Genomic DNA, 12,875 nt, shown 5'->3' with positions numbered 1-12,875 from the left:
CGTCGTAAACTTAATTGATTATTTCTAATTACATTAATCAAAAGTTCAAACTGCATTCAAAAGTAAGGCATTTCTCATTTTTATTGAATCTGAAATTCACTCCAATTACTCAAAATATAACTAGCTGATATTTAAATTCATCGTCGTCAAATGAATTTTGACAAACAAACAATAGATTAAGATTTGAAATTTTTATCTTCGAATCAATCCATAATGCAACTTTCACTATATATCAATGTTAAAAAAATGGCAATGGTTAGAATTATGTAGAAAGTGGTAATGTCCAATCAACCAACCAAAGAAACAAGGTGATAAGTGTATGGGTGAAGGGTCAATTAACACGTTTTAATCAAGGGGTTACGCGCCTTTATATCACATGAATGATTGGAATTCATATCTAACTATTGGCAAAAATTTCATGTGAGACGGTCTCACGGATCGTATTTTGTGAGACAGATCTCTTGTTTGGGTCATCCATGAAAAAGTATTATTTTTTATACTAAGAGTATTATTTTTTATTGTGAATATCGGTAGGGTTGACTCGTCTCACACATAAAGATTCGTGAAATCGTCTCACAAAAGAACTACTCCTAACCCTTTATGTTATCGTTGGATTAATTGGACCCTTACATTTTGCTCCAATAGAAATAAATAGGAGTAGTCAAAGTTTGTCATTCTTCAGGAGTTTATATAAGCACATCTTACTAGTTAAAGAGGCCAAGTGGAACATATAATTTTTTTTTAAAAATATCAAACTCAAATCGAATCAAAACACGACGATTTCTTATAACCTTGCTTTAATTTGTGCTTGGATAATTATACAATAAACCAAACTTGTGATATAGGACATCTTCATCATCTAATCCCGCGCTTTCTTCGTTTGAACAGTTGATCATATTACATTGTATTGTGTTCTGTTTGAGTATAAAATTCATCGTAAATGTATTTGAAATTTATATATAAAACTAACAACAAAAAGGTGTTCGATTGATACAATAGTGAATTGATCATCCAAATAACTTTTATGGTGCATTTATTTTAGTTGTTAAGATAAATTTAGTTAATGGAATTAAAATAAATTTTAATTCATATATATATATATATATATTATATACACAATTCATTTAATTTTTGTTTTCATACAAAAATATGTTACCCAAAATAATATTTAGAACAACAAAGTAATTTTACTACCGCTGACAAAAAGTTGTTACCCGCAAAGATTAACTTAATAACGATGTGTCAAAGAATAAAATAAAAAGAGGGAACAAAAATATCTAAATTTTATCAGAAACAATCCATAAATCTAAAATTTTCTTGGCCTAAAGAGATGATCGCCCGTCTGACCTTCACTCGATTCACTATTTGTTAATTTGCCTTATCCCATCACTATATAGTGTGGTTAGCAGCGGAACAATAGATCTTAAAAATCGGTGTACTTTTGGCAGCTCATGAACCGCACTTACTTTTTTTCATACCCAAGTCCGAGGCATCTCAGTGTGACAAAATTAGATTTTCGATCGCTATTCAATAGTTTTTGTCTTTTTGATTTTGTTTGTCGATTAGAAATACGCAATGATATAAATATTTTTCAATACGAGACAGACATAATTATGTGAAGCTGATTTAGATCTTGCGTTAATAGCAAAATCACTCATCTCATTGTAATATAAAAAAATAATTGATAGCCGGGAAAAGAGGACATTTAAAATTAATTGCCTTTTCTGAATTATTATCCATTCATGGTTCACACTAAAAAGTGGCAACCGAGAAGTAACAGTGGTCAAATACTACGTGTCGATAGTAGACAGCTTAAGTCCAATAAATGTGGGCCAGTAAAACCTTTAGTGGGCTCCTAGACAAAAGTTCGACAACGAAAAGACATGCTTTCGGCCCAACTTTTGGCCCTCAAAGCCCTAGTGCGGAGGGATTTTTTCCTTCCATTTCTCTTCGCACTTCAAGGTAAGATTTTCTGCTACGGTCGTGTTCCATAAATTATTTTGGAATGTATCATGGGAGTCTAACTAAACAGGAATACTTGGTAATTTTAAATTGTATTTAGATTAACTGATTTGATTCGACGATGTTTTTTTTATTAATAAATTTCAAATGACACACATCTCGATTGTATTTAAAATCAACAATTTAAAAGTAACAATTCAAGCGGTTATAATATATTTATCATTAGAAATGAAAATAAATTTTTTTTTTTTTTGCATTACAATTTACAACAGTTGATCGATTCTCTCTTCTTAATTACCCCCTTTTTTGGCCATTTAGAAGCTGAAGTATTTACTCATATTTAGTGCCAGTTAATAATGATTATACGCAGAAAAATGATGTATTAGCTAAACAAAAAAAATACAAATATAAATTTCAGGGCTCAGCTTCATATTTTCTGTAATAATTTATGGTCAATTGGTCCACTTCTATACCATTCTAGGTACTTGAACATGTAGATCCTAGGTTCAAGTGTTGAGGAAGGCGAATGAAACCAATTTTCACGTTCAAGATATTTTATGATTGATATGCATGAGCACAAACATGAGCTACGACTCATATTAGACCAACATAAGACCTATAACCAATAATAATATATGAGTATGAGTTGAGGTTCATGTTAAAACATCCTTACAATGTATGGTCCACTTCTATAACATTATTTTGTAGTTTGAAACTTTAATTAGCAGTGGAGCTCCAAGTGGCACTACGGAGTATTCTCCCAAGTGGATTCGTACTTACATGCCACGCACAAATTCGCGTTTTCAGCACTCATATTGCATTATTGGTAACCTTTTTGCATTGAATTTCTTGCCATTGGATTTGAAGCTGTAACGTGTCATGCTAACTATATAAACACTGCCCAATTCTACTGTTTTATTCAAAAGTGAATTAATATGACCCACCGTTACAATAGAGCATAGGGTTTAATTTTCGGGGAAAAAAACATGTACTAATGAAAATGAAATATCCGATGTTTATTAATTTATAATATCTTAGTTTGGATGGTCCCATGAGTTGAAATTGCCCGGAAAGTAATCCTTAATCTCATTTAGTACAGTATGATCTTCTATCTTCATCCAATGGTTTGAAATAAATATCCCAAATTTGTTTTCCCCTCGTGTAATATTGGCACACGAGTTGAAAGATATTCGGGGTTTAACTAATTCTTAGTAATCTTTGTCTGGAACTGGTTCTAGAATCCGTAATTAGCAGATCTCTTGCGAGACGTTCTCACGGATTCTTATGGATCTTTATTCGTGAGAAGGGTCAAATCTGTCCATATTTACAATAATAAATAATACTTATAACATAAAAAATAATATCAAAATAAAAAATCTGTTTCACAAAATTTACGTCTCACAAATTTTTTTTCTCTCTCCTTTTTGTTTAGTTGGATACTCAATTGAGATGATTTCTAAGATTAAGGGGGGATGCATTTAAAATTGGTGTTTCCACGTGTAAGGGCTCGAGAGGTTTTGTCGGTTCATGTCTTGTATCCATGGATGGGTCCCTAAAAAGATTAGTGGATAGAATTTGTCAGCAATTATTCTATATTCTTTTTTTTGCCACATTAATCTGGTTTACGAATAAATCAATTATACAACTTCTGTCTCTAGTTATGCGGGTATGTGTATTTACATTTTTTTAAAAATAAAAAATTAATACATTCGGCCCATAAATGAAACAATTTTTTAAAAAAAAAAAGAAAAAAAAGAAAAAGAAGAGGAGCTGGATATCAAGGTTATGATATGAAATCGCAAGATCAATCAAAAAGTTAAGCCGGAAAGTTAAGATTGTGACAATATAAATTATCCAATTAGTTTCCGTTGAATATTCATCATTATATTCCATTGGGAATGCATGTCTCACGATCATATAATCAATTAATTGAGGGGTGGTCCACTCCAAATTGAAAAGGGTTTTTTTTTATAGTTGATTAAATTTGTAATTGTAGATCTATCTTCTTCTTAATAAATTACAAGATTTCAGCTGTCAAAAAAAAAAAATTTCATGTTGTCTTTATTATTATTTTACAAATTCATATATAAATAAATTGACCCGACCCGAACTCCCTCCCTGTTGCCCAAATATCAACCTGCCTCACATTTGCAACCTTCAATCCTCGTGCCTCCATGTGATTATCCGGCCACAATGGGTCATCTTGAAGATTATAATGTCTTTTTCTAAATTAAAAAAAAAAAGTGGTCACTCCCTGTATATTAATCGTTTCATTTATTATCGTCTTTTATATAAAACAATTTTTCGACTGAGCTGGTCGTATATGATTTGTTAAGTACGTCTAATACAATGAATAACGTCGTTTGCAAACTATTGTGTTATTGTCAAAATTCATTCGTCTTAAAGATGGTAAGTGTTTTTAGTTAGTTGATTGATATTGGGATTAATCCAAATGACCGCTATTGTTCTAATTTTTTTTTGAAAGCAATATGCATGCGAGATTTCGTCCGTTCCAAAACAATTAAGTCTTTATACCAATAAATATATATATCACAATCGAGTTTAATATATTATATTATTTAATTTTAAAAACGAACATCCATAACATTTTTTTTAAAAAAATCAAACACACATGATATGAATTCATATTTCAAACACTACCAAAAAAAATGAATACGACATGATATAACTTTTGGACCATTGGAGAGTATATTAGGTAAGTAGTGTTATAAATGAATTTGAAATTGAAACATAAAAATTACTCAGCTAATCACGGGATTTCAAATTCTTCATTCTACTTTTGAATCAATTTACATGTGAATTTGAAATCAAATCTACTCAAATACTTGGTAGGGTTGATCCGTCTCACAGATAAAGATTCGTGAGACCGTCTCACAAGAGACCTACTCGATGTATTAAATAGAAAATAATCAATAATTGGATTGCGGTTGTTAAACAATTTTGACTAGGTAATACATATTGTTTCTTATCCCTTTTCCATTCACACTTTTTTAGTCTGATGAATTATTGACGTTCTATATTATCCCCAATCCTAATTTTCTAGGAATGATTCAATGCATACACAATATTCAAGAACTAGAGTTTCTTTTTCCTAAAAAAATTAGCAAACTATATGCTAAATGACAATATTGAAAATGTGAGATATGAAAGGAAAGGATAGGAAACGAAAAGAAACAATTGCTTTCAACCGGTAACCAGATAAAAAGGGCACTCGATGTGACTTATTTTCTTGTTTTTAAGAAACCTATATTTGGGTTAAAGGCTAATAAGTTGGAATGCCACGTATTAAATATAGAACGAACCAATCAGTTTCCATAAATCCAATTGTGATAGGATGGATGTCCAATATTTGTCTACGCATATATAAGACCCATTTTTTTAAAATTGTATATGTGACAAGATCTTATCCGTTGAAATGAAGTGATGGTAGTGCTCACATAAGTAGGATCTCATCTACCCCACTTCATATTGGAGAAGAGACTCTTCCACGAACCTATGTTTTTTTCTAGTATCAAATTAATTTTTTGGTCCAACAATTAAGCTAACAACCTTAATCTCAGTTCCCCACAATTTTAAGTTCCAACAAAATAAAAATTAATAGACAATGAGGAAATAGTGAAGAATAAGTAAATCGGGAAGAGATTTGCGGGTGTTCATTTATTAACGACCCAACGGAGTTGGCTTTTCACATAACTTACACGTGGGCTTCTCTTGCATGTTACAATAGGACCTCCATCCCCCACTTCGGCTCTATATAGCTCACTTCCTCTCTCACCACAAACTCACACTCACACACACACACACTCTCTCTCTCTCTCACTTTCCATTCTTCCTTCTCTCTGCTTTGCCTTATTCCAAAACCCAAGAACACCGAAACACGCACTAAAAACGCTTACAAATTTCCTTCTCAGCCACTTCTTCAGTGCCAAAATAGGGAGGAGGGTATGGCCACTTCAAGTACTGCAGCTACAAGTTCTTGGGTCAAGCCCAAATTGCCTACTCCACTCATAAGTGATATGGGCTCTTGTACAAAGTGGGTATCATTCAGTCAGCCCAATGGATTCCTACCTAAACAAAGCAGCACCAACATAAAATGCTCGCTCCAAGTTCCAGAACTCCTCTTTCCGAAGGAGTACACAAAAACAACAAAATATCAAACACCTTCGATACCCACCTTCACAACCCAAGAAACCAATATCAGAAAAGCGATTTCGTCTTCGTTTCCATCGAAGCCGAAGTGGAACTTCATTCAGAAAGCTGCGGCAACGGCTTTGGATGCTGTGGAGAGCGCGCTGACTGCACGTGAGCTGGAACATCCTTTCCCTAAAACAGCAGACCCTGTAGTCCAGATCGCCGGGAACTTCTCTCCGGTGCCTGAACAGCCGGTTAAACACCGGATTCCGGTTACCGGGAAAATACCGGATTCCATTCAAGGCATGTACGTCAGAAACGGTGCCAATCCTCTGTTTGAGCCACTCGCCGGCCATCACTTTTTCGACGGTGATGGTATGATTCACGGTGTTCAATTTGCTGACGGGACTGCTAGCTACACCTGCCGATTTACTGAGACTCAGCGGCTAATCCAAGAACGGGATTTGGGCCGCCCTATTTTCCCAAAGGCCATTGGCGAGTTACACGGCCATTCAGGTATTGCAAGATTGCTGCTTTTCTATGCTCGTGGGATGTTTAAGCTGGTTGATCATAGCCAAGGCATGGGCGTTGCAAACGCTGGATTGGTATATTTCAACAACCGTTTATTGGCCATGTCTGAAGATGATTTGCCCTATCATGTGCACGTGACTTCAGACGGTGACCTCAAAACTGTGGAAAGATACGATTTCGATGGTCAGCTGAAGTCCACCATGATTGCTCACCCCAAGCTCGACCCTGTTTCTGGTGAGATGTTTGGTCTGAGCTATGATGTGATTCAGAAGCCGTATTTGAAGTACTTCAGGTTTTCAAAAGACGGCGAGAAATCAGAGGATGTTGAAATCCCGGTTTCTGGACCGACAATGATGCATGATTTTGCAATCACTGAGAATTTCGTGATCGTGCCGGATCAGCAAGTGGTGTTCAAGATGTCCGAAATGATCAGAGGGGGTTCTCCGGTGGTGTATGACAAGGACAAAGTTTCCAGGTTCGGTGTATTAGATAAGTATGCGAAAGATTCTTCCAAGATGAAGTGGGTGGAAGTGCCTGATTGCTTCTGCTTCCATCTCTGGAATGCATGGGAAGAGCCTGAAACAGACGAAATCGTCATAATCGGGTCCTGTATGACTCCCGCTGACTCCATTTTCAACGAATGTGACGAGAAATTACAGAGTGTTTTATCCGAAATCCGGCTCAATTTGAAGACTGGCCAATCAACAAGGAGGCCCATCATGTCAGAAGAAGATCAGGTGAATCTAGAAGCAGGAATGGTGAACAGAAACAAGCTCGGAAGGAAAACCCGTTACGCGTATCTAGCCATTGCAGAGCCATGGCCTAAGGTTTCCGGGTTTGCTAAAGTAGACTTCTTCACCGGGGAAGTCAAAAAATTCATTTACGGGGACGAAAAATTCGGCGGCGAGCCTCTTTTTCTTCCCACAGATCCCAATTCTGAAGCAGAAGATGATGGCTATATCCTGGCCTTCGTGCACGACGAGAAGGCCGGGAGATCAAAGCTGCAGATAATCAATGCGATGACACTGAAATTGGAGGCCTCAGTTAAACTTCCATCAAGAGTTCCATATGGGTTTCACGGTACCTTCATCAACGCAAAAGACTTGGCAAATCAGGCCTGATCTTTTTCACTTCTCTTTCTCAGTTTTTGCAGTGGACAATTGCCAGAGGGAAGGCAATTTATAAATTCACTTCCCCGGAGTTTCTCCACTCTTTTAGGAAAGAACCCTCCTTCTCACTATATGGAGCGTGTGATGAATTTTGACGTTTCTCTTTTTGTGAAAAATATATTTCTTGTTAAGGGGTTTTTGGAGGGCCAGCTTGTAGCTTTTCGGTGTAGGTAGAAGCATGGAAGCTCAGCTGGTTTCTGCTCATTCTCTCACACACTATGTTTAAATCAGATGGAATGGAGTTATTATTATAGTCACACATGTCCTGTATTTACAAAGAATCTTTCTCTGTAATCTTGTACATTATCAAGGGCTGACCTTTTTACATTCCTTCTCAATTACTTCAGTTTTCTCCTATACTATTAGAAGTCAACAGAGAGAAAATTCATTCTTCTATTTCGTCATTCAGAGAAAGAGGGAAGAAACTTGTTTTTATACAATTCTACCTACTCCTATTTACAGGTTGGAAAATATGAAATATATAAACTTAAAACTCCCCCTCAAGTTGGTTGGTAAATATTTTTAACAGCCAACTTGGACAACATTGGAAGTAATGCAGAAGAAGGCAACGGTTTGGTGAACATGTCAGCAAGTTGTTGTTGCGATCGAATTGGGAGTAGCTTCAGAGTTCCATCACTGAGTTTATTTCGAACAAAATGACAATCAATTTCGATGTGTTTCGTTCTTTCATGGAAGATAGGATTTGATGCGATATGTACTGCTGCCAGATTATCACAATAGATGGTTGAAGGTTGGACAGAATCAAAAGAAAGATCTTTTAGTAAAGCTCGTAGCCAAACGAGTTCACTGGCTGTAGAAGCTAAAGCACGGTACTCGGCTTCAGCAGAGGAGCGAGAAACGGTAGCTTGACGTTTTGCTTTCCATGAGATGAGAGATTCACCTAAGAAGACACAAAATCCCGTTGTTGATTTACGGGAGTCCATACAAGAACCCCAATCTGCATCAGAAAATGCCTTTAACTGCAAGGAGGATGCTGAGGAGAAATAAAGTCCTTGACCAGGAGTACCTTTGAGGTATCTCAATAAGTGGTGAACAGCCTGTAGATGGGGCGATCTGGGTTGAGACACGAATTGACTCAACTTATGAACTGCATAAGTGATGTCGGGGCGTGACAAAGTGAGGTATAGAAGGCGACCAACTAGACGACGATATTGCGTTATATCAGGCAGTGGATCACCATCAAAGGAGTTGAGGGGATTCTTAGGCTCCATGGGAACTTGGACAGATTTGCTTCCCAAGTAACCAGTATCCTCAAGTAATTGCAGAGTATATTGACGTTGAGAGATGACTAAACCACTCGAAGAACGGGCAATTTCAAGTCCCAGAAAGTTTGAATCAAGTGTGAGAGCACTTATAGACAGTAAGTTGAATTTAAAATCTGGAATGTAAAGAGCGTTCCGCAGGGTAATATGGGAGCTCAAATGAATGTCACCATATGATTGTACAGAAATGATGGTATGGTTTGGCAATGTTACTGTAGAACCGTCTAGTGGCTTCAGCTCCAGAAATGCCTCGTATGAATTACATATGTGACTGGATGCCCCAGAGTCTAGAACCCAGACCTTAGAATGTAGCATATTTGATGCTAAAGGGGCAGAAAGACAAGTACCTGTTATTGTAGATGAAGAGGCCACATCTAGCTTTGATGGTGGATCAACAATAGTAGTTAGATGTGTAGAAAACATATTCATCAGCTGTTGGTATTGCTCAGGCGTGAGTGAATGAAAAAAATTTGGAGAAGTTGCAGTGGTGGTATGCAAAGAATGTTGAGCCACTTGATTGACCTTAGCACTATGAGTTGGTGGGATGGGGTCAGGTCGATACTTTGGTGTTGATTTATACCCTGGGGGATAACCATGAATTTTGAAGCATGTGTCGACGGTATGTCCATGGATCTGACAGTGGGTGCAATATGGCCTTTCTTTCTTCCTATACTTCAACCTGTTCAGATCCTCAATGTGATGATTACTCTGTTTGGTAGTGTGATTTTTGACAGCAAGAGCCAGATTATTGGGTATGTCAAGTGGGACAACACTAGAGGTAGCGATTGTGCGTTGACGTTCTTCTTGAAGAATCAAAGAAAATACCTTATTAATAGGGGGTAAAGGATCTAGTAGGAGGATCTGACCCCTGATTTGAGTATAGGTGTCATTAAGACCCAATAGAAATGTCATCACATATTCAGAATGATAGAAATCATGAAGTTCTTTAGTACCCCCACAAGAGCATAGACCACATGTGCAAATCGGACGAAAATTACTTAATTCATCCCATAATGTTTTCAACTTTGTAAAAAAAATGCTCACTGAATTCTGCCCTTGAGTAAGATTAGTCAATTCTCGTCGCAATTGGAAGAGGCGAGGGCCATTGCTTTGTTGAAATCTTTCTTTAAGATCGATCCAAATATCATGTGCGGATTCAGAAAACATGATGCTGGCCGAGATTTCCTTGGTAACTGAATTGAGGATCCAAGAAATAACCACATTATTGTTTCTAATCCAGGCATTCAGAAGAGGAACATTCGATGCATTAGGCTTAGATATCGAACCATCAATGAAGCCTAACTTGTTTTTGACAGATAATGCTCCCGAGTTAAAGTTCTCTGAATTTTTCCACGAAAAAGGCGTCATCCATCAATTTTCGTGTGTAGATCGACCTCAACAAAATGCTGTGGTTGAAAGAAAGCATCAGCATTTATTAAATGTGGCTCGTGCGCTTTATTTCCAGTCTCGTGTTCCTCTTCATTTCTGGACTGATTGCTTACTCACTGCGTACTACATTATTAATCGCTCTCCTTCCCCTTTACTTGGCCACAAAGCTCCCTATGAACTTCTCTACTCATCCACTGTTGATTACTCTCAGTTCAAAGTATTTGGATGCTTGGTTTTTGCATCGACTTTGGTTCACAACCGCTCAAAATTTCATCCTCGTGCACGTCCCTGTATATTTCTTGGTTATCCTCCTGGAGTAAAAGGGTACAAACTCTACGACATTGAGTCCAAGAAAATATTTGTGTCAAGAGATGCCATTTTCCATGAACAAACTTTTCCTTTTCATTCAATTCATCAATTGGAGTCCATTCCTGATTGTTTTTCGGATTTAGTTCTACCGAAACCATTTATTCCCACATGTCCAGAAACTTCTATATCTACATCTAACCCATCGTCTTTCGTTTCTGGCTCTCAACATCCAACACCTCGCAGATCATCTCGTCCCCATCGACACCCTGTCTATCTTCAAGATTATCACTGCAACCTTTTATCAAATTTGACCTCAGCCCCTGATGTTTCACACCATATTCGATACCCTATATCCAAGGTCTTATCCTATGATTCTTTATCCCCTCCTTACAAAGCCTTTGCCTTAAACATATCCTCTCATTTTGAACCACAATTTTTTCATCAAGCAATCAAATATCCAGAATGGCGAGAGGCTATGCGACTTGAATTGCAGGCCATGGAGCAGAATAACACTTGGTCGGTTGTTCCTTTACCAGCTGGTAAACATTCTATCGGTTCGAAATGGGTTTATAAGGTAAAACTGAGGGCTGATGGATCCGTGGAACGCTACAAAGCTCGGTTGGTAGCCAAGGGCTATAACCAACAAGAAGGGATTGATTTTACGGTTACCTTTCACCAAGATCATGTCTCAATTCAGGAGACATACACCAAGAAGATGATTGGCAAGGGTAATAAAGTTGGAGGCTTATACGTCCTGGATAATTCAAGCTTCATGCCTCCATCAGTGACTTTTATCAACCACGTATCTGCAACCTTATGGCACCATCGACTTGGACACATTTCCTTCAAGCGGCTCGAGAAACTGAAGGATCAGTTAAAGTGTCAGTTTCCTAAACATTGTTCTGCTGCTCCATGTGATGTATGTCCTTTAGCTAAGCAAAGACGTCTTCCTTTTACTTCAAATAATCACTTGTCTGAGAAACCTTTTGATCTGATACATTGTGATATATGGGGTCCTTTCCATTTACCATCTTATTTGGGTCATCGTTATTTCGTTACACTGGTGGATGATTGTACTCGGTTTACTTGGACGTTTCTTCTTTGCAATAAAAATGATGTAGCAGTGGTTATTCCAAGATTTTTCACTATGATTGAGGCACAGTTCAATACAAATATCAAACAATTTCGCTCTGATACCATATTAGAAGTCAACAGAGAGAAAATTCATTCTTCTATTTCGTCATTCAGAGAAAGAGGGAAGAAACTTGTTTTTATACAATTCTACCTACTCCTATTTACAGGTTGGAAAATATGAAATATATAAACTTAAAATATACTTTTGGAGCCTCTCAAACCCGATATGTTATGGAACAATCAAAGTCTGAAATATAAAAAAAAAATGGCACTTTAATATAAGTAGGAAGATATCTCTGTTGGCAACAAACCTATAAGGACTTAGACATAAAATAAACAATATCACATCATTATGGAGATATGGGTAACTTTCTTGTAACATAAAAAATATTCGAGTAAAAACCTAAACATTAATGATTACATACAACATCTGAAAAATGATGATGAGTTTGTTTACATTTACCTTTGTCCAAATAAGGTCAACTTTTAAGGATTTTGATCATATGGGACAGGAAAAAGAAAGAAAAAAGTAATTAGGAGATGGAGACTACCAAAATTCAACGAAAAGTCGAAATGTTTTCTCTTGTCAGATGTCAATTCTCATACAAAAAGCAGTATGCTAACCGTGGCTTCCTTTGATTGGCCAATTATACTCTCTTTTTTGGAATTGTATGTCGTCCAATGGCATTTCGCATCAAGTGCCAAAGTGATTTTATTAATGCCAAAGGTCAATTTTTTTCTATCATGTCGTCCACTTATTATTATTTCCTATTTCAACCTTCAAATGCGATCAAGACTTTGGAACAACCGGATAGGTTAGGGTTTAAATAAACAGTAGGTCTTTTGTGAGACGGTCTCACGAAGATTTATCTGTGAGACGGGTCAATCATACCGATATTCACTATAAAAAGTAATACTTTTAGCATAAAAAGTAATACTTTTTCAT

General features: G+C 36.7%; 1 protein-coding gene across 1 annotated transcript; it reads left to right on the top strand.

The window, feature by feature from the left end:
* The first annotated feature begins 5,566 nt into the window (after nt 1-5,566).
* Nucleotides 5,567-8,140, top strand: LOC140967446 (9-cis-epoxycarotenoid dioxygenase NCED1, chloroplastic-like). The gene has a single exon (XM_073427971.1). The coding sequence runs from the start codon at nt 5,928-5,930 to the stop codon at nt 7,764-7,766; it is 1,839 nt and encodes a 612-aa protein (XP_073284072.1). The 5' UTR covers nt 5,567-5,927; the 3' UTR covers nt 7,767-8,140.
* Nucleotides 8,141-12,875: the final 4,735 nt, after the last annotated feature.

Source organism: Primulina huaijiensis, unplaced genomic scaffold (assembly GCF_012295235.1).
Source record: "Primulina huaijiensis isolate GDHJ02 unplaced genomic scaffold, ASM1229523v2 scaffold25037, whole genome shotgun sequence".
In the NCBI taxonomy this organism is placed as follows: Eukaryota; Viridiplantae; Streptophyta; class Magnoliopsida; order Lamiales; family Gesneriaceae; genus Primulina; species Primulina huaijiensis.
This window is presented reverse-complemented; position numbering and strand designations above follow the sequence as displayed.